General features: G+C 36.9%; 2 protein-coding genes across 5 annotated transcripts in view; one reads left to right on the plus strand and one right to left on the minus strand.

Moving 5' to 3' along the window:
* Positions 1–1,595, minus strand: part of Nova1 (NOVA alternative splicing regulator 1) — a 143,349-nt gene extending 141,754 nt beyond the window's left edge. For 2 of the 4 annotated variants that reach the window (XM_004864054.4, XM_004864052.4), the window contains exon 1: positions 907–1,595. In XM_004864054.4, coding sequence (XP_004864111.1) covers positions 907–1,042 — 136 coding nt within the window. In that variant the 5' untranslated portion in view covers positions 1,043–1,595. Of the gene's footprint in view, positions 1–212; positions 405–906 lie in introns of those variants that run through there. The other 2 variants (XM_087197048.1, XM_004864055.4) reach the window with 1 other exon arrangement.
* On the plus strand, positions 312–26,054 carry LOC147822334 (uncharacterized). The gene is made up of 3 exons (XM_087197053.1): positions 312–405; positions 20,394–20,586; positions 21,057–26,054. The coding sequence occupies exons 1-3, from the start codon at positions 312–314 to the stop codon at positions 21,091–21,093; spliced, it is 324 nt and encodes a 107-aa protein (XP_087053179.1). The 3' UTR covers positions 21,094–26,054.
* Positions 26,055–26,921: the final 867 nt, after the last annotated feature.

Raw genomic sequence — 26,921 nt, forward strand, 5'->3', positions numbered from 1 at the left:
AGGGGTGGATGAACCAAAAGAACGAAAAATGAACTCTTTCAGAAAATAAAACCAACTCCGTAAACTTTAATCCGTCACCCTGATCATGTCTCAAATATGAAACATCCCAGTAAATCAGGCTTTTTAATGTGAATGAATATTCCAAATTTTGCGGTGTGCCACTCACAAGACCCCCAATCTGTTTCGAATGTACATGCTGGAGATAAAGTCACCTCTGCTTCGATGCATTGGGTGCATTGTTAAGATAACTCCAGCGCAAATGAAGAAGCGATACCGGTCCCGTTATAACTCATCTTCCAAGGAAGCGCAGGATGTTAACTAACAAGCCACCGAACCAGACACCCCCTCGTACGCACACCCTTGAAGACAAATCAATGAGAAACTTGTACCGACAATCTCAGTGCGGTAAGGGCATGCACTCATCAGAATTTTGCATACTACTTGTGGCCCAAAGCAAGGGGATGGATGGACAGAGGAAAAACTCCGGTGCCCCAATCATTTGCAATCTGCTACCCAAGTGCCATTTATTTATTTATTTTATCAGACTGTTCAATGCAGCGTGCATCTTTGGGCGGCCATCACCTCACTCGGAGGTCATCCTCCTCCTCCTCCTCCTCCTCCTCCTGGACGGACCCTCTCGCCCAGATCTAGGGTATTTCAATGGTCAGCCACGCGACCGATTAAATGGAAAGACAGGGTCTATTCCGAAAACCTGGTCGCCATTTTGATGAATGATAAACACAGAAATGGAAATGTGCGGGGACGGCTGGCCGGGGCAGGTGCAGGGGAGGGGGCGCGGAGCCGCGGGCTCGGGCAGGAGGTGTCCGGGCCGGGAGGGAGGGCGCGAGGGAGGGAGCGGGCGGGCGGCGGGGGATGGGGCCGGCGGGAGGTGGAAGCGATACCCACCGCCCGTATTGGTCCTCTTGGTGCTGCCGGCTTCAGGGGGGGCTTCCAGCGGCCTTTTCCGAGAGTCCGGCGGGTCCAGGTCTATGGGAACCCCAGTGTGGGTCCCGTTCTGTTGGATGGGAGCTGCCGCCATCATGTTTGCAGTTCCTGCCGCCGCTACGGGAGAGCGTCTCCCTTTTGTTTTTGGCTTTTTCTTGTTTTTTTTTTCTTTTCTTTTTGTTGGGAGGGGGGCGTTTGGGGTTTCTTAAGGTATTATTTTTTTCTCTTTTAATCAGATCAATAGCAAAAATAAAAGCAGTGTTGCTGGTTTGTTCTCACTGGGGAGGGGGCAGGGCCGAGGAGCAGCTGCAGTGCAGTGTCAGAAAGGAGACAGGGGAATGGAGGGGGTGTGAGAGACGGAGGGAGAAAGAAGGAGAAGAAAGGAGCGCGGGGGAGAGCGCGGAGCAGGGAGAGGGGCGAGTGAATGAGCGGGAGGAGGGGACGCGAGCGGGAGAGCGCGAGGGCTGGCGGGGCGCGGGCGAAGCCGAGGAGGAGGAGCGGCAGCGAGGGAAGGAGTGAATGAGCGGGAGGAGGCGGGCGGCGGGCGCCGAGGGCCGCGAGGAGCCGGGCGGGCAGGACGCGGCGGTCCCCGCGCTAGCGCTGCGCTCGCTCCCGCAGCTGGAGCTGCCGCCGCCGCCGCTGTCGGAGCGTCTCTGCCGTCGCCTGGGCTGCTCGGCGCTGCTGCGGTTGCCGCCCGGCCTCGCTCATTATTTCTCCCGCTTGTGGGGGGGGGGAGCCGGCGGGCGGGCGGGAGGGGGCGCGGCGCGGGGAGGGCGGCGAGCGAGGGCTGGAGTTCGTAGACTCCCACACACTTCGCGCTCGGGTCCCTGCCTCTCAGCGGCGCCGCCGCCTCCCCGCGCCGGAGACTCAGCCCGCGGGCGCGGGGTGGGGGGCGAGCGGGAGGGGCGGGGAGGAGAGTGGAGTGGAGTGCGCGTGCGTGTGCGCGCGGGGACCGCGTTGGCGCGCGGCGGGGGCGCGGACCCGGGCCGGGGTGCTCCGGTGGGAGAGCGGAGGTGAAAGGTCGCGGGGCCCCCGGCAACACGGCTCAGGCAAACGTAAGGGGCTTGTAGCAGAAACTAAGGGGTCCACGAAACACGCTAGGCGGGAAGGCGGGAAGCCGAGGTTACTGACAGCCACGCCAGCCAATAAAATGGAAAAGTGGGAAAGGTCCTCCGCGCCCCTTCCCAATCAGGACACTTGCGGGCTGAGAGGCGCGGACGGGCGCCACGGGAACTTGGTCCAGCTGGGAGCCGAGCTGCGACTGTGCTGGCTGCTCGGAGAAGGGCGTTCGAGTGACCGGTGACAGCGGGTGGGACCGCAGGCGGGGGCCCCAGAACCGCAAACTGCCACGACTTCTACCGAGCTGCAGTAGTTTTTACTTCTAAGAGTTAAGCGAAAGGAGATTAGCATCTTACTCTTGGGCGATTTCCTACCAGTAGATTTCACAAAAGAGGATTTCTTAACCTCACTATGTGATACCTTTAGGGGACTTTTAGTGTCACTTGCCTTGCCGCCTTAAATCCTTTTCGGGAACAAGCCAGGATATAAATAAAGATGTGGGTCTCCGTCTCCTTCCCAAGGTGCCAATAGGCAGACTAAAGACAGGCAACAGCTGAGTGTGTACCCAAAACTAAACATTGAACGAAATACGAACGTGGGAATGAAATTCGGAGCACTGTGCACGGTCTTTGATTATACAGATCTTGGCTGCATCACGAACCCGAACCTCAACCTTACAACACTAGAGGGGAAAATAGAATCTGACATGGCTGGAATAGACTCTGAGGGGACCATAGAAATGATCTAAATTAAGTTCTTCATTTTATTGATGAGTAAACTGACTCGGTGAATATTTTATTCAAGGTCATCTGTCAAGTTAGTAGTTTAATTAACTCGGAGTGCTAGAAGTAGGGCTATTAGAAAAGCCTTAACTTTGACGTCTCAAATCTCGGTTTCAGAATCCTTTGCAAGCTGTTCCAGTAGTGTATTTTGAGCAAATTCCTTAAAATGTTGCTATTTATTTAATGCTTATCATGTGGCAAACAATCCACTTTAGATGCTATCAGAGTATCATGCAGTATATCATGTGGTATTACTGTTCCCATTTTATGAGGCAGTTTAGTTTTAAAGATATTAGTAATTTACCCAAAGTCACACTGTTATAAATGTTGTGGTAATAATTCAAACTCTGGTCCTCCAGACTCCAGAGTCTGTCCTCTTAAATACCACAGTGCGCTACAGATTCGGTTCCTCCCCCACTGGAAACATGGACTGCAACCCCAGCTCACGCAATTCTGAAGAGCCAAATGAGATAATATCTGTGGCAATATATTCTACACTGTTCAAAGGTATAAACATTCACTAGATTTCTAGAATGGCAGTGCTCTTTCCCTTAACTTGGTTAAAGTAGCATAAGAAGGGACTTTATTATAAGGTTACATTCTAACAAAGAATATGTTACACATCTGAGACAATAACCAAAACGAATAGAGGAAAAATTAATTCCTGTCAGACTATAAAGAGAACAGAAAAGCATACTGACTCTTCATAGTATATTTTATTAGAAGCATCTAGGAGGTATTGCTTTTTAAGAAAGGAAATATAGATGACAATCTACTAAACAATTTCTAGTTTGGGACTGAAAGTTCATCTGAAGTATGAGAAACATGTTAGCCTCCATTCAGAAGATAATGTTAAGAGATGAAAGCAGTTAGTGCACATTTGTAAATGTTTATGAACCAAAATCCAGAATTTTGATCTGATATATAATGTAATAAGAAACCATAATGTAGCTTTCATAATCAAGGGGAAGATTTATACATAGTATTGGGTTAGAAAATGGTGTTGGAATGTGGGGGAAAATAGGTTTAGAATAAGTATGTGCTACTCAAGATAAAAGGCTGATGCCAGAAATTGTGCAATCAGTGTTCTGTGAGATAAAAAAAAAATTAGTAAAGACATTTTTTGAAATGACAAATTAGAAAAAGGCCAGCATTTGGCGCTAGATTGTTTTGAAATGATAAAAGACAACAGGCAAAGATAATTGAAGAACAAAGATAGCAATGATATATTTCATTAAAGTTTGGTTAAAGGATTCAATAGAATTTGGTTTTCAGTTGAATAAAGATGGGATTCAGAACTGGGAAACTTTGATTTTCATAAATCCCTGCAAATATTTGTAAAATAGTTTAGAAAATGTTTCCCATTGTTAAGTGTAAGTTAAATTGAAAATGATCAGTCTAAGTTAAGTTGCCTTATAGATACATGCTTACTGAAGTAGAGTCACACTGTATTCTTGTGGTATTTAAATGAACCATTTTAACTTGATATTTCTTTTAACTTAATATTTAAATACTACCTACCATTCCATGAAACCAAGTGGCAGAAGATAGAACTTTTAATGTGAAAGAAACATTTAATATTAATCTAGCTATGATATGCCAGGAATTTTAGAGACTATCTCAAGACCTGGTCAGACATCTAAGGATTAGTCAGTTCTGAACTGATTTGGTCAATGAAGGTTATAAGAAAGTATATTTTAGGGCTGGGGATTTAGCTCAGTGGCATCGTGCCTGCCTCACAAGTACAAGGTCCTACATTTGCTCTCTAGTACCAAAAAAAAAAAAAAAAAAGTACATTTTCCGTTCCACAGTATACCTTGTTTTTCTTTAATTGTAATTTTGCATTAATTACCTCTATAATTCTGATTAAAGATGTCAAATAAAAAATTTCCTATTGTTTGCATTTGTACCAGCTAAAAAAATAAGTAAAAAGAGTTTGTCAGTTTATTAATATTCAGTGTGATATACCTTTTATGCTACAAATAAGCTGAGTAAACTTTTCAAAAATGTAATAAAAATACTTGAGCTTTTAATCTCTGAAAATAAATGACCTTATTTTTAATTAACCATGCTATTGAGACCTGCTAACAATATTTTCTAATACCTTTAGACACAATATAACTTGTGTGTTTCTCATTGCTAATTAGTTGAGTTAGGAACATAAGCAACTATGATAGAAAAGATTAATATGAAGAACAAAATCTCATCTTTCTTGGCTCTCATTGAGTAAGTTTCTTTTTCTTCCTGCTGTTTAATATGAACATGACATAATCTATTTGCAGTAACAATGATTGGCTTTGAAGAGAAAGAACAAATTGTTGCTATCCACAGATATTCCTAAATTTGCTTACTTGTTTTCATGCTCCTACCTTTCCTACAATCAGTCATGTTACTAATGAATGTTAATATTCTCTTTACGTGAATATCTCTTCAGCCAATGCTCTGGGAAATAGTTCTGAAGTTGTGTAGGCCCTGAGTTAAGAATTCAAGGGCAAGCTGTCTATTTGAAAGTCATTTCAGGAAACACAGTAGGGATACTGGGAAGTGAGACAGGAAAGGGAAGGAAAGAAATAAGGGGTGAATTACCAAGCAAGTTATCACTGTGAGGAAATAGCGGTTAATCTCACGGGGATTTCCTAGGAACCAGTTTAGCATACCAGCCTCACACTCTAACATTTCTACCAAATGTGGAAAAGCTGAGATATATATGCAACAACACCCTTCAACCAGTGAGGGAGAGCCCTTCCTAAGAGCACTAATTCAATTCATGCTGTCCTGGTCTTCCAGTTCCAGCTGCCCACACTATAACTTTTTCAAGACTTCAGTGGCTGGAGTCGCTTTGTTTTTACACAGGCTGAAAGTCCAGGGGAATTAACAGCTTTCCTAGTAGAACCTCTCCTTCATTTACAGAAAATCAGGCCAGTGTGCCCTGAAATGGTAGGATCCTAGACGGGTTACTAATCTGTTACAAGTATCGACGTAAATCTGGAAAAAGGAAAGTGAAAAGCCTGTCAAGACAAGACATTATTGGGAATCAAATAGTAGTGATTATGACAGAGCTTAGAAACTTTGAAGTCCTAAAAAAATGTTTATAATTTCCACAATCCAAATATTGTAAAAAAAAAAAAAAAAGCATTGATTACAGAAGGCCTGCAGAATTTGTTTCTTCTATGCACATTTTAGTTTTTTAATACACAGTACATGAAGAATCAATACATGTATTCTGCTATGTATTCTAATTTTTTTCTTTCACTGTAGCACAAATGACTCGTTTAAACTGGGATGGTGGCACACACTTATAATCCCAGAACTCTGGAAGGATGGGACAGGAAGTTTACAAATGGGAACCCAACCCGGGCAGCTTAGTATTTAGGAAGACCCTGTCTCAAAAAAAAAAAAAAAAAAGGAAAAGAAGGAATGGGAATGTATCTCAGTATAAAGATCCTGGGTTCAATCCCTAATACAACAAGAAAAGGAAAAAAAAGAAAAGAAAATAACAAATATATAGCAAAAAGTATATCATATCACCTATCGCAGGTACAACAAATTCTAAAGTAGAGATATTGATTAGAAATACTTTCCGAAGCTTGTACTACTACAAAAATGACTTATTAAATATTGTCATGTCAAATATTCAAACAGCTTTTATGTATTTAATAATGTCACTGCAGATAAGCTTATGAAACAGTCTGTAAAAACACATGCTCAATTATATGGAGGCATAAATGTATGAATTCTTAGTAGTATTCCAAATTCTTTCAACTTCATTATTTCAGTTGCAAATATGTAATCCTGATAGGTATGCTAGTATCAAAGAATCTTACATTTTTCCTGTGCATATACATTTTACTTGTACATACTTAAGGGGTGCAGTGTGATAGTTTGATACATGTATGCTGTATAAAAAGATCAAATCAGGGTCATGAACATAGCCATCTTCTTAAATGTTTATCATTTCTTTGTGTTGGAAATCTTCAAACTTCTCTCTTCTATTTCTTTATAAAACATACAATAAATTGTTGTAAAATATAGTAAGACTACTGTGGTATAGAACAATGAACACATTCCTCCTATGTTTTGCTTCACTTCATCTAACTGCCCCTTTCTCCTTCCCTTCTTAGCTTTTATTGACCACCATTTTACCCTCTATTTCTATAAATTCAACTTTTTTAACTTCCACATACGCATGAGAACACATAGCATTTGCCTTTCTGTGCCTGGCTTCATTCAGTTAACACAGTGTCTCCAGATTCCATCAGTCTGCTTCAAATGACAATATTTCATTTTTTGTGGCTAGATAGTATTCCCTTATATGCATACATTTACTCACATTTCTTTATCCATTTCTCAGTAGATACCTCTGTTGATTCCAAGAATCCTAAATTTGTAGGAACTATTTCCTTTGATTTCTACTGGATCATAAGTTTTTTGCAACATTTGTCTAAATATTATGATATGCAACTTCCTGAACTTACTTTCAAGGTACTACTTCTGAACTAACACATTTCACAGTGTGATTTAAAAAATCTTAAGATTATTCTAACATGGTAACATTAAGGGAAGCTAAGTGAAGGGTACAGGGGAACTTCTGCTATCTTTGAAACTCATCTTTCAAATTCTTTCAAGGTAAGCCATTTACTGACGATCTAAGCCTTAACTGATGATCTAATTCTGACTTTTTGCCTACCAACTCTGCACTCTATAGCAACTCATTAATTGCTCTGAATTGCAGTTTCATCATCTATAAAACAAAAGAGAAGCCAGGTATGGTGGCACATACCTGTACTCCCAGGGCTGCATTCAGGAGGCTGAGGCAGAAGGATCAGTGTGAGATAGAGGCCAGTCTGGGCTGCCTGGTGAGTTCAAGGCCAGCCTGAACTAGATAGTGAAACTCTGTCCACAAAAACAAACAAATAAATAAAATAAGATAGATGACAGTTGCTCTGTAAGTTTATTTCTAAAGTCATTTTCTATATTATACCATTTATTATAATTTTTAGAATATAACAAAGAAAATCATCAAAATCAAAGGAAAAAGTATCTTCAATGTAGTTTTATATGAGTAGTACATATTTTGAAGGTACAAATACAATAGAAAAATAAAATAAGATCTATATTTCAACGAATATATTTATCTATCTTCCACATTTTTGTAAATTAAAACAATAATTCTTTCATTAAAATCTGTCACAGAAAATATTTTATTGGAACTACAATTCAAAATGTGACAATTTCATCTCTTCAACCATGTGTTTGTGAAAAATTGTTAAGAGTAAAAACAATAAAAGATTAAAATGTTTGTATATGCCAAAAAGAAAAACAAAGAAAACATCTTTAAAAAGAAGAACTACAAAAATATGTCAACAAAGCAGTAATTGACTACCATTCTCTATTATATCAAGTTTAAATCACTTGACTGTTGCACGGATAGAGTACATTCAACCTCCCTACTTTGTACTGACAAGAGCAACTGTGTTATGGTTTGTATCTACAAGTCTCCAGGAGCTGCCTGTGCTGCTGGGTGGGGCTTTCGGAAAGTGAGTGGATTTTCAGAATTTATAGCTGACTTGTTATTGGGAGTTGCAGGTTGGTGGGAGGAGACAGGTCACCGGGGTGTGGCCTGGAAGCGTTTATCTCCCTCCCCTCTTCCTCTCTTCATGCCCTCTGCTTCCTGAACCCCCTGATATGAGCAGCTCTTCTTGTACTATACACCTATGCCACCAGCCTATGGAATGAAACCTCTACAAACTGTGAACTAAAATAAACTTCTCCTCTTTTAAGTTGTGAGTATCAAATATTGTCTCAGCCATGAGAAAAGTAACTAATACAAACTCCAAGTCTTCATTTATCCAAGATGATCTTGAATATACCAGGTTTCCCACAACAATTATAAATGTCCTCTAAATTGAATAATAAGTTATATGGTAATACTCAAGGATTATGAATTTTTGCTTTAGACATACCAAGTCTAAGCCGTTGATCTTATTACTATACTTTATATAGGAATTTCTCTGTGTGTTATATAGTATAAATCTTTGTCATGGTTCACTTTTACATCATTGTAATGTAATAAAATAGTACATCCTTATGTCTTATATCTTTCATGATGTTTTACTCACTATTTCTTTTCTTTTGTTTCTTTCTTTTTTTTTTTTTTTTTTTTGCTAGAACTAAGGCCAGGGATCAAGAACAAGAACAAGAGTTAGAAGTGGTAGAATTTTAAATGTATATTTTCTCATTCAAACATGGCAAGTATCAGTTTCTCAGGATGATTCTTTCATTAAGATGTACTTTATGTGGAAAAAAGGGAGTTGAAGAAATAATAAATGAGACATAAACATAATGAAACACAACTTCAAATGATAAATAGAAGCCACATAGAATCAGGGAATAGCTAATATTATGGATTATTCAGATTTCCTATCTGTTTACTTCCTACTACTAAAATAAATCACAATCCTTTTTGACTTCTAGAAAAGCTTTTATATCTTTGCTCAAGGTTTCTTCCTAATGTAATTTGTATAAGTACAAGGCAAATAATAAAAAGTTCTGTTTGCTTTATAAGGGTGTTATTTGTGTCTGAAAGTATAAGAATAAATATTCTTGTATATTTTTTTAAATGACACTATCTTATTCATCAACATGTGTTACAATGGTAGGTCAGAAATGTCTCATTTACATCATGTAATTGTCAATCTTTTTATCCAAGTGTCATTTCATATAATTTTGAGTAAATAGAATTTATATAAATGTGCATTTTATATATAGATTATTGTGTGCATATAGATAAATGGGTGAGTGTATGCACTTGTGCGTGCATGTGTGTGTGTGTGTGTGTGTGTGTGTGTATGATAGAATGACAGAAACAAGATAGGACTGGTTATAGCTATTTTGTCTGATGTCTCTAGTGAGAGTAAAAAAATTAGTAAATGCATGTAGTTTGCCTTTAGACTTTCCTTCTCAAATCTAAATGTTTGTGGGCTTTTTAAAATTTTTATTTTACCTTCTCATTGTAGAAAAATTGAAGCATACTCCACAGGAAATAAAATAGGATAATAAATCCCAGGTTCATACAGCTGCCTCCAAAACTATTAAATTGACCAATCTTGTTTAATTTCTATACCTTCCCTCAATATAATTATGAAGCATATTCCATTATCATTTTCTTCTAAAAATATGATAAAGTTTAAAATTAACCCAAATGTCCTTTTAACATAGAAAATAATTTTTAAAAACCCTTAATATTACCAAATATCTTTTCTGCATATAAATTTCCTCTAATTAGTCTTATAAGGCTGATCTTATGTTTTGTTCAAACATTTATCTTTATTCAGGTACTTGTATTGAAATTAATTGTTATGTTAGTTAAATTTATTTTATTCTCTATCAGTGTGGCTTCAACCAGAGAAGAACTAAGAGATCATATTTTTCAATGTTTTTATTTTAAAATAGAGATACAGTGATAGCAATATTCAGGGAATTGATGTACATGGTTCTGGGTGCTTGGCAAGCAAGTCCAAACTCAGAAAGGAAAGAGAACACAGGGAAATTAAGTGCATGAGCAAATGCACGTAGAGTCTCTGGTTTTCAGGAAAAGTCACACCGATCACCCCCCTTCTTGCTTAAATACCTTTCTCGATGTCCCTGTCTTGGCATTGGTCCAGAATTTGCCCAAGGAGCTATTACTGACTATGTTGGTGATTCAAGTCGGATTTTTGGTCACTAAATTTTCCATCTCAACAGGTCAAGTAATAATTTATAAGATTCTCATCTCACACCATGTAATTTTCAGCTCCAAAACTTAAGTTTGCATCATTTTTATGTCTTCCAAGGACCTATTTATTATGTTCAATAAATCCTCTGCCTTCTGGAACTTATCAAAGACAGTATAATTATTTTGATATCTTTATTGATTCTATCATGTGTCATTTCTGCCATGGTTGTGATTGTCTGCTTTTTCTCTTCAACATGAATGGAATTATTCTATGTTCTTATATGTATTTTCAACATGTAAATTTTTTATGAATTGTGGGACATTTTAGCAGTAAATTTTCATTTGTTGCCGGTTGAATATTTTTGTGTATTTCTAAATATTCTGAAGTTTTATTCTTGATTGTGGCTATTGGATGCGGTTTGGGATTTGGGGATCTTGCATTTAAGCTTTTTTGGGTAAGAACAGATCACCATTCAACCTAAAATTAACTTTGCCCCACGACTGGGAGAAAACTCTGTAAGTACTTTACTGGTGCACAGTGAATTGAAAAGTTTTCCATTCTGGGTGATGGAAACAGGAACTACTCCCAGGTCTGTGTGAGCACTAGACACAGCCCCTCTCAGCCTTTGTTTCCACCTGTGTATGTGATCATTAGTGCTCAGCTAAAGATTCAAGGGAACTCTTTTCAGATTTCTAAGGTTCTATTTTGAGGGAGCTCTTTTATCTCAGTACATTGCCACCCTGTAAATTCTAGCCATTCTGTTGAGTGGTTCCTTGAAAAGTTAAAGATAGAATTTTCATATGGCCCAGCAATCCACTCCAAGCTTTGTACCCAAAGAACTGAAAGATTTTGAAATATTTTTACTTGAATACTTATGACAACATCATTCGCATTAGGCAAAAGTGCAAATAACCAAATTTCCATCATCTGATGAAGGAATAAACAAAATGGAATGAAACAATGGTAAATTATTCAACTGTAAAAGGAATTAAATATATATGGATACAGGTACTACAACATGGCTGGACCTCAAAAACTTTGTGCTAAATGAAAGAAGTCAGATAGAAAAGGTCGATTGCATGATTTCATTTGTATGAAACATAAAACCTAGGTCAATCTATAAAGACAAAAAACAGATTGTGGTTTTCTGGAGTTTTGAAGAAGTTGTCAGTGAAGGGTGACTACACAATGGGGATGAGTCTTTTTTTTTTTGAATGATTAAAATGGTTAGCTGGGCATGGTGATGCACATCTGTAAACCCAGCACTTGGGAGGCTAAGGCAGGAGGATCACCACAAATTCACTTATGACCATATTTATTTATAAATAAATAAATAATAAACAAGTAAATAATGTAACTTGCCTGATACATGTCTGAAGTGATATACATATCAATTACCCTGATCTGATCATTACATATTATACACATGTATTGAAATATCACGCTATATCCCATAAGTATGGGTAATTACCATGTGTTAATTAACAATAAAAATATTTTAAAAACTGATAAAGGTGATAGTATAGTTACACAACCCTGTGAATGTATTAAGTTCTTAGAATGGTTAATAGAGAATTTTATCTTATTTGAAAAAAAGATGAAGACGCGAAAGAGCATGGTATATTGTACTATTTTCTACAAAAGCTTTTAAAGTGTGAAGCAGTAGGGTGCAGTGGTTAAATTTACATATTTGAATCAGATTACTTAGATTTGAAAGTTATCTTTACCTCTTACTGTCAATGTGAGATTGAATAAGTTGCCTTCCTATGTGTGCCTCATTTTATTCACTTGTAAAATGGGATAATGGTGGCTATCTTTGCCACCAAAATTTTCTGGTTTTTGTTGTTGTTGTTGTTGTTGTTTTTATCTACTAAAATTTAGGCTCCCTTTCAACAGTATGGTGTTATTAACAAGAGGTGGATGTCTAGCTAGGCACTATCTCTCAACCTCTCTTGCATTCAGGTGGAACAATGTGATTCTCACTGAGAGAACAAAAGTTAAACTGACGTGTATTATTCACTGTTTATGGTTAAGGAACTGCAATTTTGGGGACTCTGGTATAACAGCAAGCCTTATCCTAAAACTGTAGTATCTCAAATTTTTAAGGGTGCTCATGAGTGAATTTGGCATATTTGAAATGTTTGATAAATTTTAGCTTTTATTCTTTCATACTGTGGCAAAATATGCATAACATAATGTAATGATTTATATCTAGATGTATCCCCAAAGCTTTCTGCTATCACAGTCAGGGCTTTGGGAAGGTAGCTGGATTGTGGGGCCATTACCGCAGATTTGTGTTAGGAGGTAGCTGCTGGTTGGAAAAGGTGGGTCACTACAGGCTTGACTTGGAGGGTAGATCTCCCTTGTGGACTCTTCCTATCCCTCTCTGCTTTGCAGCCACCATAAGGTGAGTGTCTCTCCTCCACCAGACCCTTCCACTATGTTGCTCCTGCCTGGAGCCAGCTGACCAAGCAAGGACTAAAACTCCCAAGATGTGAGCCAAATTAAGCTTCTCCGTTAAGTTGTGGATGTTGGATATTTTATTCCAGAAATGGAGAAAGTGACTAAGACACTTAAATGTTGCCATTTTAACAATCTTAAGTGTACAAATCATTGACATTATTACATTCACACACTGTGTAACCATCAATGCTATTTCCAAAATTTTTCATCAACTCAAATGCAAACTTTGTCTGTAAAAACTTTCCATTCCTGCTTCATGCAGCACTTGGGAAACCTTTTATCTACCTAGTTGTTATCTATAAGAACATGCTTCTTCTAAGTATTTTATATGGGCAGAATTACCCAATATTCACAATTTTATGCCTTGTCTCTTTCAGTTAGAATGATATTTCCAAGATGTCATCCATGTTGATGCATGCATCAGAGCTTCATTTTTCTTTATGATTGAGTAACATTTCATTGTATGATATAACATATTGTGTTTACCCTTCTATATACTTTGAAGGACACAGGCTGTTTCCACTTTTTGGCCATTATGAATAACGCTATAGGGAACATTAATAGGCAAGTTTCTTATTGAATTTTTGTTTTCAGTTGCTTTGGGGGTATAGCATAGGGCTAGAATTGCTAGGTCATATGTTAACCTTACATTCAGCTTTTGGAAGAACTGAAAACTATTTTCTGTAGAAGCTGCATCATTTTATATTCCCACCACCAATGTCCAAGAATTTCATTTTTTCTACATCCTCACCAACCCTTGTTATTTTTTGTTTTTGTTTATTTTCATCGTTATCAAGTGCACTGAAGTGGTATTTCACTGTGGGTTTGACTTGCATTTTCTTTTTTTTTTTTATTTTTATTTTTTTTGGTACTGGGGATCAAACTCGGGTCCTTGCGCTTGCGCAGCAGGTAGCGAAACCACTGAGCTAAATCCCTGGCCCTGACTTGCATTTTCTTAGACACTAATGATATTTTTTCATGTGCTATTTGGCTGCTTACATATCTTCTTTGAAAAAATGTCTAATTCTAGTCGTTGGACCATTTTTAATTGGGCTTTGACTTTTTGTTGAATGTGGATGTTCTTTATACATTTTGGATATGTTTCTTATTGGATATGTGATTTTCATATATTGTACATTTTACTATTTGTAAGATGTCTGTTCAATTTCTTTTTTGTTTTTGTTGGGTGTTTTGTTTTGGTGATGTTGGGCTATATCCCTTCCCAATTATATGTTTGTTTATTTATTTATTTATTTATTTATTATTTCTTTATTTTTGGTACCAGGGATCAAACTTTGGTCCTTGTGTTTGCGAGGCAGGTGGCAGAACCACTGAGCTAAATCCCTGGCTGTATACATTTATTTTTAATTTGAAGTAGAATTGGCCTTAAAGTCGCAATCTTCCCTCCTAAACCTCCCAAGTGCTAAAATTAGAGGCATGTGCCCCATTGACTGGCATTTTTGTTATATCCTTTGATACGCAAAATTTTAAAATTTTGATGAAATACAACCTATTTGGGTGTCTTTATTCTGTTGTTGGTTCTGCTTTTGATGATATATCTTAGTATCCATTGTCTACTTAAATGAATGTTATGAAGATTTATCCTTTATTTCCAAGAATTTATTGGTTTTAGTTCTTATTGTTAGGTATTTGATTCATCCTGAGTTAATTTGTGTTTATACTATAGGGTCAACTTCATTTATGTGTATGTGGAAATCCAGTTGTTCCAGCACAATAATAACCATAGTTATCATATAGCATGGAAAGTATCAAAGTCACGAGTGTAGTGGTTAAACTTCTTAATGATTGAAATTTACATACTATATTTCTATTTACAGTTTAAGAAAGATTATTTATTGGTATGATGGCAGGAAAACAAAAAGAAAATATTGAAGAGAAAGAGATAACATTCTCTTTTACCTTGAGTAGAGTTGTAAATATCTGTATCAATGGTATGTATATTCCAGCCCCTTCAGAAATGCCTGGACACTCACATACTCACTAGGAACATGATATATAGTCTCTCTATAACTCCATATCCTGCTTTCCCAGAAGCCCTACTACCTCACATGAGCAAAATGGCTGTGATGCAGAGAGAGTACTAACTAGGAATTGAGAGGAGTGAAGTCATTCTATCTAAGAGACTGGGAGAACTATGTAACAAAGTTTTTCGAAGCTCCCCAAATGGAAGTGACTGCTGGTAACGGTTCGATTGGTCACTTAGTACTGAAGCTAAAGGTCAGTGCTAGAGGTGCTTTCAGGGGAATATGCCCTCAGTGAAGAACTTCACCATGGTGGGATTAGGGAGCCTTTCGGAGGATCAGTGCTCAGCATAGAGCACTAGACTAGCCTCAACAACAGCATCATGGGACATGAGGAGTGATGGTAACAGTAAAACTGCCATAAAGTGAAGAACAGCCCCATATCTCTAACCTCACCCTCAATGACTGGACAGGTTCCTGATACTGTTCTTTCAGGGCCTTGGTTATATCTGCAGAGGAAAAGAGTCCCCTTCCTTAAACACAACAAATATAATTTGTCATTTGAAATATGATTTGATTTGTTTTAGAACATAAAGCATTCAAGTTAGAATGTGATGCAAAGCCACACCAGCTACTTTATTATCCAGTTCTGTTCTCTCAAGCAGCTTTGTGGTTGTGATAGAAAATGCCATCATTTCCTGCTGGAGCCTGTCTGAATCCTGTCAGCTCTTCTGACAGCCAGAAGCAGAGTTCTCATCTTAATAGTTTCTAAAACCCTTTTTCTATTGAACTGCCCACTAAATTCCAATTTTTTCTGTCAATGAGAAATCTCTGAATTCTCAGCTTATTTGCAAAGCAGAAGTTAATGATAGATTCTGAGTTTAATTGCTAGTGAGGCTCAAGATACCAGCTCTGTCCACCAGCACAGGCTCTTTGAAATTCCCTAGGTGATCACAGATGGTACACATACATAATTCCTTCACTTTAGGCTAAAATCTTGGACACTGCTTTACTAAAACTTTTAATAGCACCAACATATTAGCAAATGTCCATGACAAATAAGAGTATTTAAGCATCCTAGTAAAAGTCACTATAAGGTGTTTATATCTACAATATATATTTTATATTTTTACTATCTATGGCACATTCCTCCCAAACTTTCTCTGTCCTTCAGTCTTTTCATTATTTCTATTGAAAATATGAAACTCTTCCCCTTAAGTTTGTGCCCTTCAGATTCTCAGTTCTCTTGTTAACTATCTGTGACACTGGACAAGCACTTCACATTTCAGGACCTTATTCATCTATGACATGTACCATTTTGTTAAGCTATTTTTAATAATCTTTCTAGTTATGACTTTATAAGAGTAATTTGAAAATATTATGACATATGAGTAAGAAGTCAAAGAAATCTTATCATTAATTCTTTTCTAAGGAGTTGAATTCAGTTTAACTCTATTACTTTCTAAAAGCATAATCACAGACATTCTTATGACCAGTAAATAGCGTTCATGGAAAGTATGTTGAATATTTAAATTCATTTCCACTACTAGCTTAAGAAATCCAGCACGTTTGTCTTCCTAAGTCATTTCATTTTCATTTCTCAGCACTGTATATGGTCAGAATAAATATCTGATAAATATTTGTTAAGGGAGTCACAACTTCTATGTAAAGCTTTATTTATTTCATCCCTAGTCTGCAGGATTTCAGAAGTTTTTGGGTGTCCATACATTGTGAGGAAAATAGACCCACTACTCAGGAGCAGTCAAATATGCAAAGTTTGTCTTACATTAAAGTTTATCTTACATTATGATGTACAGTCCTTGTTTTACTATTTTGAAATCAGTGCCTTTCAGTATCTTAAAACTAAATCTACACAAGCCTCCATTTTTTGCTGAACTGATAAATACAGTAGTGTTTACTACATGGTCCTACATTTTGTATAAAATGAGCAACTATATTCAGACAGATGCTACTACTCTTAAAGTTAAAGCAGTGTGAAGATTTACAATATTTTTAAATAGTACACTTACTCCATAATTAATGAAAAGATGCTCAAAATTATTAACCAGGAAATTAAGTAAAAAAATAATGAAATTATTAAAATGTATCAGGTTAAAAACTTTTTAATGTCTGCCAAAATAATTGTAAGAATTTGAAGTAATGAATCTCTTTTTCCTGTCTTCTGGGTATGTAAATTAAAGATGTAATTTTGGAAATAGTTTGTAATCATCATTAATAGAAATTTAGACTGTTCATAGATATTTCTTATTCTTCCACCAGGACATGTGTTGCTCTTGAAATTAAATGTGGCTATGTAACCTGTGTCATTTCCAAGTGGGAGACTGTGAGAGCCAATGAATGATTGGCCAGATTTTTCCCTTTTTCAGTAATGACTTGTGGCATTGCCTGAGGAAGGATTATGTAAAGGACTCTCCCTACCTTATCATTTAAGATGAAGACATAATGTTGGTGTATTAACCTCTTTGCTGTTGTTAAGAATGTAATACTAAAAAAAAAAAAAAAAAAAAAGAATGTAATACTCCAGACTAGGTAAGCAATAAATAAAAGAAAAGCAATAAATAAAGCAAATAAAAGCAATAAATAAAGCAACAAATAAACAATAAGTAAAAAAAATCAATAAATATAGCAATAAAGAAAATTACAGTTCATAATTTTGGCCCAAGGTCAAGGGGACTAGTGTGGCCATTGCTTTGCTAGTAGAGTCCCTAGCAGTGGAAGATATCACATGGCAAGACCAGAAAGCATGTTCATGCGTGTTCTGGTATCTTCTTCTTCTTCTAAAGCCCCCAGTTACCAATCATGGAAACTTCACTCTGATCCCCTTATCTATTCTTTATTACCTCTCATAACCTTTAAACACCATAGTCAGATTAAGTTTCATTCTCTTAATACCTGACAATAGGGATAAAACTTCATCATATGAACCTTTGTGGGCCATATCCAAACTGTATCCAGATCATGGCAACAAGTAACAGTAAACCTTGATGTCTTACCTAGTGAGATTTTGGGGGTTGTGCTAGCCCATTCCCATTGCTACAGCATTATTTTAAAGTTGAAAAAGGGCTGAGGATTTAGCTCACTGGTTCTGCCATCTGCCTTGCAAGCATAAAGTCCCTAGTTTGATCCCCAGTAACAAAAAATAAATAAATAAAGTTGAACATGCTCATATTTGTTACCTAGCAATTCCATTAGTTGGCACTTGGTCTGTTGCTTATGTGGACAAGAAGTCATGTAGAAGAATATATGTACAAACATTGTGGTAATATCAAAAGTAAAAAGGTATAATATTACTAACCTATTAAAGAATAAACTATATTCTATTATATTCATACAGCATAGAGTAGAAAAAAAACTAATGAAATATAGCCAAATGCATCAACAAAGATGAATCACAAAATATATTGTGTGTAAGAAATAAGTCAGAATAAAATAGAATTGATAAAATCTAATGGAAAGTGATGGAAACTGTACATTGTATAAGAATTCATGTGTAAGTTGTAAAAATATTAGGAAAACATAGGAAATGATTAATACAGAATTCATGGCCATGTTTCTGGATAGTGGAAAAGGAAATGTACTCAAGTAGGGTCATTCAAGGGCTTTTAAAAGGTAATGGTCTAGTTCTTAACCTGGGTGATGGTTATACAGTATGTGCTTACATAATTATCATACTATAACTTCTCTCATACATTTGATATACTTGTTTCAATCTATTCATATTTCCCAAACAAAATTATTTTTAAAGCCCTCAATAAATACTCCTATTACACTGCAGGCCATAATAGAGGTTGAATCATACTTTGATAAGTATCCTATAATCTACTTGAAACCCTGATTTTGTTGTTTAAGAACAAAGAGAAGAAATTGATGATATCCTACTTTTGTTTTCAATGATTTCTGTGAGAAGTTGGGAAATTATCTACTAGCACTAGTCCCATTTTTGGGTTTATGGGATAGCAGCAATAATACCAATTTATTTGAAAATTACTGTTTATAAAACATCTTACATCTGAACCAATATCTGTGGTAAAATGCAGTATCATTGAAAATAATATATTAAAGATATTTATATCTGTATATTATATAAATTTATATATAACTATATAAACATTTATATATTAAATATTAGCTTCTGACTGGTAAGGTTCTTGAGTGAATAGTTGGAGTATTGGCAGTCTGAATCGTCACTGGCTTGGCTGTGTGATGATATGAAACATTTAGCTTAATGAAAGCAATAAAAATGATAGCAAGTAGATAGATTTTTAAAAGCTGAAATTTCGGCTACATAACAAACTATGGAGACACTTTCACAGTGCTTTATATCTGAAGACAAAACCTGTCTAGGGCATACAAATCCACGGGAAAAGTGTTTTGAACAGAGTCCCAAAATGCAGCCTGCTTAGGATGTTAGCACTGAGTGTTAAAATGCCACGCTGCTGGCTTTCTGTGCTCACTTTTGAAGATGACAGGTGGCTCTCCGTACATTAGTTTTTCAAAGGATCATGAAAAAATAGTGTCATCACCAACAGCACACCTAAATTATCTGTTTTCCATTTTGAAAAAAGTGAACAAGGTATAGTAGAGTGCTTTGTTCAAAGGCAGGTCATTAAAGAGAGCAGCTTAACTCAGAATGAAACAGGGGTAAGAGGACTGGCTCCAAGGTGAGTGGCCAGAGGTTACAGCATCTGAGTCATACAATGTCAGGTAGGATCTGAGTTAGCAGTGATGTCCATGGGATGTAATCTGACGGGTGAAAGAACCCCACTACCAGTTATCTAGGAAGAGGTCCTATTTTAATGTCAGAGAAATTCACTTGTGTTCTCACTGGATCTCAGTCAAAGTTACATGTAGAAGTATAAGTTTATGTCTCTATGAAGAGAAGCTGTAGCTGGGTGTGGTGGCACTGGTTGAGTTCCCAGCACTTGTGAGGCTGAGGAGGAGGATTGTTGCTAGTTTGAGGCCAGCTTGGGCTACATAGCGAGTTCAAGCCCACCTTGAATTACGTAATGAGATCCTGCCTCAAAAAAAAAAATCCAAAATGAAAAAATAAAAGAAGTTGTAGATTAAGACTAAGCTGCGTAGAAAGCTGCGGTGTAAATCTGATCTCAAAGCGGCTACTTATGAAGAACAAGTCTACACTGTAGCTACTTGCTCTAGCTTTGTTAACATAAATGTGCAGGAGTTCACACTAAAAACATTATTTATGTTCTAAACTCTGCTCAGCTAGGACTGGAGAGCTGAATAGTCTAGCAGGCCTGTGTAATTCCCAACTTTTGTACCACACAGAGTTAAATTTACACGTCAAATAACTGCTGTAGCTGTAACTTGCTGGACCAAAAATAAATTAACTGATTATATAAAAACCATTCTATTCACTACATTCTTTCAGACATTCAAAACTTGTTATTCTATTTACTGCCTCCTAGAACCCAACATACATGCTGAGAAGCACAAGATGGACTCAGGAATCCTAGAGAAGAGGATCAAGGCACTCACAGTGTTGTCAGCCATGCAAGTTTGTCATAGTAGTAGCTGGTCTGCAACATGGGACCTGGTGAAGGTTGCTTCCTGTTCCCCTCCCACACACTACAGGTGGTCCTCAATGTATGATGGTTCAAGGTACTCTTTTTAACATTTGCAATGGTGAAAAAACACTATGCATTCAGTAGAAACTGTACTTAAAATTTTGTTTTGTTTTGTTTTGGTACCGGGGATTGAACTCAGGACATTGTGCTTGTGAGGCAGGCGGCAGAACCACTAAGCTAAATTCTTGGCCTTCAAATTTTGATTTTGATATGGAGTATGATACTCTCTCTCAGTGCTGGGCAGTGGCAGTGGGTTGTAGCTCTTATCTTTCTGTCAGTGAGACACATGATGGCAAAGGTAACCAACCAACACTCCACACTATACAGTGCTGCTAAACTATGGTGCTGGGTAGATTAGGTGCATCAAATTCAGTTTTTATTAAGAACTTTCCCCTTAGGATGGGTTTGTATAACCAATTGAATATCACCCAAGTGGTGACGTGTCATTTCTAAGATTTTGTCATGAAATGCATTGTGGTTTTTGTTGTGGTGTCTCTTTCTCAGGTCATTCCCTGTGTGGAAGGCAGGTGCTGTGGCATGAGGACCCTCCGAGAGCCTATGGAGAGGGTTCTTTAGTGAGAGCTGAATCCTATCCACCAACACACACAGAGTCAACTCCTAGGTTGGCTTCCCTCAGGAGAGGCTCTGACAGGAACTGCCTGATTTTTGATGAGGAAAAACAAAATGACTGTGAGATAATAAATTTCTGTTGCCTTAAAATGGTAAGTTTTGGAATAATGTATTATACAGTAATAATAAAAGTGCCTCTATTGGAGGCATTTAAGTCCAGTTGAGCCCCAGATGATTGTACCCTTAGGTGACATGTAGAGAAGAGGCAGAGGGCAGTAATTAACAGAATCATTCAAGAGAAGCCAGTAGTTATTTTAGATCGAGTTTTGGGATCATTTGTTTTGTAGCACTAGATAACCAAAGGGGAACTCGGTAGCTAGAAGTGGGGTGCTGCTGTGTCAAAAGTCTAAAACATGGGACTGACTTTCCAAGCATGGAGAAGTGTAGCAAAATGAGCCTTGATTAGGAGAATCTAGAGAAGGGATCAGCAAACATCTCAGCTGGACAAAAGCGTTGGAGAATAGGGAGTGTCTTCTGGGCTCTTTTGGCCAGACAAATGGGATTCTAGGAATTTAAAATATTGTCTTTATAGTAGCTTAATTCTAAGGCCAAGGTAGAAAGGACTGCACCTTGGAGAACAGTCAGTGGAGGTGTAAGACAGCAAGAAAACTGTTTTTTGGAGTCTAGCCAAGGGTGACCCTGTATTTTTCAATGCTATAACTTATGGTGATCTGAAAGATAGAAAATATATCGAATGAACTTGTGTATTTGGCAAAGGAAGTTTCTAGGCAGAATTTTGAAAGTGTCAACTTTAAGTTTTAAGCAGTACCCAGAGTAGGGGTCACCACATATTTTCTGTAATGGATGAAATGGTCAATATTTCAGGCCTTTTAAGATGTATGGTGACTCTAAAAACGATTATACTCTGCACTTGTGGTACAAAAGTAGGCTTAGATGATATATAAATAAATAGGAGAATAAGCTGTGCTTCCATAAAACTTTGTGACAGAAGCCCATTGCAGTCTGCATTTTAACAGTGGGCCACAATCTGGTTAACCTCTGATCTAGAAGAAACACATCCAAACCAGGATATGCTGAGTTGGAACATAAATTATTATTTTATCCAACCTTTTCAGCACAGAGAAGGTACTCAGAGTAAATGAAAAACTGGAGGCAAAGATCAAATCTAGAGTGTTCCCAGAAAAACAGCCTTTGAGTGAAAATAAAGATCAATTAAAGAGTTCAGTTGAAAGACCCTTTATTCAGCCCTGAGAAAAACTAAGGATTCATTCTGTCAGGTAGACAATAGAGATTTTATAAGGATATTAAGGGCTTGTCTTGTTAATCAAGTCACCTAGACAACAAAGGTTCTATGAATTTTATGGGAGTACCTCTTAAACCCTTTTGCCTAGAAAAATGGGATTTTAGGAATTTATAATTATTGTTCTCACAATACCTTAATTCTATAGCCTAGGTAGAAAAGAGTGTATCTTAAAGAGTCTGTTTTAAAATAATGATATTTTAGGAAAGCCAGCATTTTAAACAGGACTTTTAACACTTAAACTAAAATAGAAAGAAGTAGTTCAAAATGAAAAGGAGACTTCTTATATTATTCATCTCCTAGGAGTAGAACACAGGCTAAGAAAACTATCTGCAAATATACTTCATTTCTTATGGGAAAATAAAGATGACTCAGATAGCACAGGCATGGAGAACTACTCTTAGGGAGCAGAAATGAACCCCAATGAAAGGACATTGTCTGGCCCTTGAGATAGAGGAAATTGTGACATGCCTTGCTACATTTCAGAACTACTATGGACCAGGAACTGCTATATGGGACTTTCTTCCTTCCTTTGTTCCTTTCTTTTTTCCTTCCTTCCTTCCTTCCTTCCTTCCTTCCTTCCTTCCTTCCCTCCCTTCTTCCCTCTTCCCCCTTTTTGCTTTCTCCTTTTCTTTGTTTCTTCTTTCTTTCTTTCTCCCTTTCTCTTTTTCCTCCTTTCCCTCCTTCCCTTCCCTTCTCTTCTCTTTTCTTTCCTTTCATTTTCTTTTCTTTTCTTTCCTGGGAGATCAAACCCAGGAATGCTCCATCACTGAGCTACATCCCCAGCGCTTTTCTATTTTGAGAGAGGGTCTCACTAGATTGTCCAGGGAGAACTCAAACTTGTGATCCTCCTGCCTCAGCCTCCCAGAGTACTGGGATTACAGGTGTGTGCAACTACATCTAGATTGTATCTTTCTTTTTGAGTGCAAATTTCTATTGTGTCTGTCATGTCCCTTTCTCCATGTTCTATTTGGTATATACAGAGCAGATAATGACTTTGTTGGTATTATTTTATTTTTTAGTTTATAAATGTTTCTGAAGAGCTGTAAGTTCTCATCTGCATCTACTTAGCTCTGATGACAAATGCCCTCATTTGAACTTATGTCATAATTGAACAGGAACTTGCTGGGGTTTTTGTGCTGTGGTGAATGTAGTGTATGTGAACTGTTACACCCAGAGAGCAAAATCTTAAGACCCTCTCCATTTTCCTACATTCTCTGTATGTATATGCATGTTAGTCTTGCATTAAATGATGGAGTTTAGTTTCTCTTTCTACAAAAATGGACTGCTCTTGCAGTTTTGATAAATCTGGTTCATTTTGAAATGGGTTAAATAGCTGTTTGGAGATCTACAAGCTCTGGGCCTACAAGGACTGTTAGCGTATTAGATATGCAATTAGCTGCTCAAATACACCTAGTGGGAGGAACTTTCTGTGCAGCAAGGAGGAATGAAGACAGAACAAAACTGTTGGGTGTCAACCTTCAGCATTTGCCTAATTTCAAACCTTTTCTCAGGTCAAAAAGAGGAGAGGGCATAAAGTTCTGGACATTTTGCCCTGATGCGGGACAAGTGTGCTGATTAACCAACTGTATCACAGCTTCAGTACCTCCTCTTCATCATTCCGTCTCTTTTACCTTTATTCCCCTCATTTTATCCCAAGTAAACATTTTATACTCCAAACATCTCCAAACTTTCTCCATGAAATTTATCCTAAATCTGGTAGCTTCTACTTTCTGTCCCTCAGAATCTGGTAACCATGCCATGAAAACCAAGTCTATAACAAAACACCATATAGAGACCACTCTGGTCAAGGGACAGATGGGCCCCTTGTCAATAATCAGTACCAACAGAAAACCATCCACTTAAGCCATTTTGAACCTTCAGTTAGACCCCTAGATGGCTATGCCCTGCTTGACTTCAGTACCAGAAGAACCATCCATCTGAACCCAGTCAGACAATAGAAATATGAACAACTGTAAGTACTAAGTTTTGGGTGATGTGTTATGTAGCCGCCACAGTTATCTGAAATATTTCCCCAGCAATCTCTTTGTTATGTAGAAGTTGTGCTTTTCCAGCAAGGGCAAACCTGTCTGGCAATTTTCTCCTGCAGTTACCTCTTCTGTTTACTGTTAACTGGTGACATCTTTCCCATCCTGCTCCCCCCGGGTTATTGCACATTTATTGTAAAACTCAGTATTCCTTTGCCCTTTTTTGACACAAAAGGAAAATATCTCTCACATTTTATTAAGAAAAAAAGCAGACATGATTTCTAAACAGAAGTTCCAGCACAAAACTTTAAGCGATTACTCTTTTTCTTTCATTCTTGCAGATTCATATCTTATCTCTGGAAAGAGGAACTTTGGCTTGCTCTTCCTTATAGACAACAAGGAGAGTTAGAGCAGCCATAAAGAATGATGAATTAGAGTCATTTATAGCTAAATGGATGCACATTGAGACCATACTCTTAAGTGAAATAAATAGGACACACATGTGTAAATACCAAATAGTTTCTCTGGTGTGAGAAACTGAAAATGTAAATGAGGAGCAAAATGTATAATAGGTAATGTGAAATAGAAAGAAAAGATCCAAAGAGGAAGGGGAAGGGGAAGTGGAGAGGGTAGAGGGAAAGGAAAGAAGGGAAAGGAAAAAATTTGAGAAAAGGAAAAAAGGGAAACAAAATCTTTGTAAATAGGGAGGGTTGGAGGGTTTGAAGGGAGGGCAGGATAATGGGGAAAAAATAAGAACCAAGATATATCATATACAGGTATAAATTCTCAGTGATGAGTGTCATCATATTGTGTACATAAAATGCACGAATAAATTTAATGAATAAAACAAAAAACAAAACAAAACAAACCTCATTTACTTCCCATAAGAAGAACCAATGCTACATGTATCGGAAGTTCTTAGTCCTCAAGCAGGGCATTGTCATAAAGCTTTGCCATAAATAACTGACAGTAATCTATAATCTCATATTCCTTAAATAGACTTTGAGAAGTAAGAGCTTAAACAGTAATAATTAATTTTTAGTGGTAACTTTTCTGGGAACTTGTTAGGTAGATAAGTTTGGAGCAGGATAACCTTTTAAACACTTTCAATATATTTTTAACTGTCCCATAATTTACTGTCTCACTTCTAGTTTCACACCTTATATTGACAAGCTAATATGAAGCTGCTCTTTTAGTTGTTAAATTGTGTAAATACCAGTAATTTTATAAATAAGTTATCTTCAAAAATGATAGATTATTATATTAGTTCCAGTTACTACTAAATATTTTGCAAACTTGAGTATTCTTGGTAATGTTTGACTCAGATTTTTAAAAAATTAAGATTAGATTTAACTTTTGTCCTAGTTTACCCAGCACAGACACATTTTATCTCACTATTACTACTATCATTATTTTTCCTACATTCTTTTAGTCACAAAATTATACTTCTTTAGATGATAAATTATATGGTTATCTTATTTCAAGTAGTTATGCATAAAACATAAAAAGTACGCATACCTTTGTCAGAAAAGAATGTCAAAATTATTTAAATACCTAAAAGCCAGAGATTTTTTGACCAAATAATAGGATCAAATTGTCTTGAAGTACATTAGAAATATTAAAAATGGCTTATATGATTTTTTAAAATAACCTATATCATTTTAGACTTAATTGGCTGAAAAAAATACTTTTTCAAATTGAAATAAATTATATTCCATAAATTGACTTTTATAATGTCTATAGAAAATTTTCTAATTACTTGAAGAAGATAAATGAGGTTTGAAACCACAAGTAAATTAAAGGTTTGCTTAATCAGTAGTTACATAAATTAGAAGAAATGTCAGTTTTATATTAATATTTAATAATAAGTTGATTAAACTTTGATTGAAAGCCTGTTTGTTTACATATTATGTAAATTGATTTTGAAATAAGGTTTATAGATTTAGATGATGTTTACATTATGTCAGTTCCAAAGTTTACATAAGCCACATTAATTTTGATGCACATGTAAATTAGGAGAAACCCCTAAATAAGTTTGGATTTAGATAAAAATAGCAAAAGAACAGAATTAGTGGGTAGGATGGTGTGCAAAATTAAAACATAACCTTTTCTTTCCCACTACTGTCATTCGTTTTCAATTTAAAAATAAATGAAAGACTTACTGATAAGGACAATCTTTTATGATGCTTATTCTCTTTTGAATGCCACTTGCCAGCCCTACCACCCACCTCAGACTCATGCCTTCATCCTATTTTTTGTTCGAGCCTCATCCCTGTGAACTTCATCACAGTCTTCCTTACCTTGTATAACACTAAAGGACTGATGTCCAAAATATGCAAAGAACTCTAAAATCCCAACAACACAAAAACAAAGAACTCACTAAAAGATGGGCAACATATTTGGACACCTCACCAAAGAATATAAACAGATTGCAAATAAGCCTATGAAAGATGTTTATTATGATTTCTTACCAAGGAATTTCAACTGAAA

This window comes from Heterocephalus glaber, unplaced genomic scaffold, assembly GCF_053883595.1.
Source record: "Heterocephalus glaber isolate CG9 unplaced genomic scaffold, H.glaber_assembly_v1.0 deba00001662, whole genome shotgun sequence".
Taxonomy (NCBI): Eukaryota; Metazoa; Chordata; class Mammalia; order Rodentia; family Bathyergidae; genus Heterocephalus; species Heterocephalus glaber.

Bases quoted from the DNA above. Each gene is read 5' to 3' on its own strand.
- LOC147822334 (XM_087197053.1), top strand. From the start codon at position 312: ATGTTAACTAACAAGCCACCGAACCAGACACCCCCTCGTACGCACACC. The intron at 406-20,393 runs GTAAGGGCATGC...ACTGCCTCCTAG, and splicing joins GTACCGACAATCTCAGTGCG to AACCCAACATACATGCTGAG. The intron at 20,587-21,056 runs GTACTCTTTTTA...TCTCTTTCTCAG, and splicing joins TCAATGTATGATGGTTCAAG to GTCATTCCCTGTGTGGAAGG.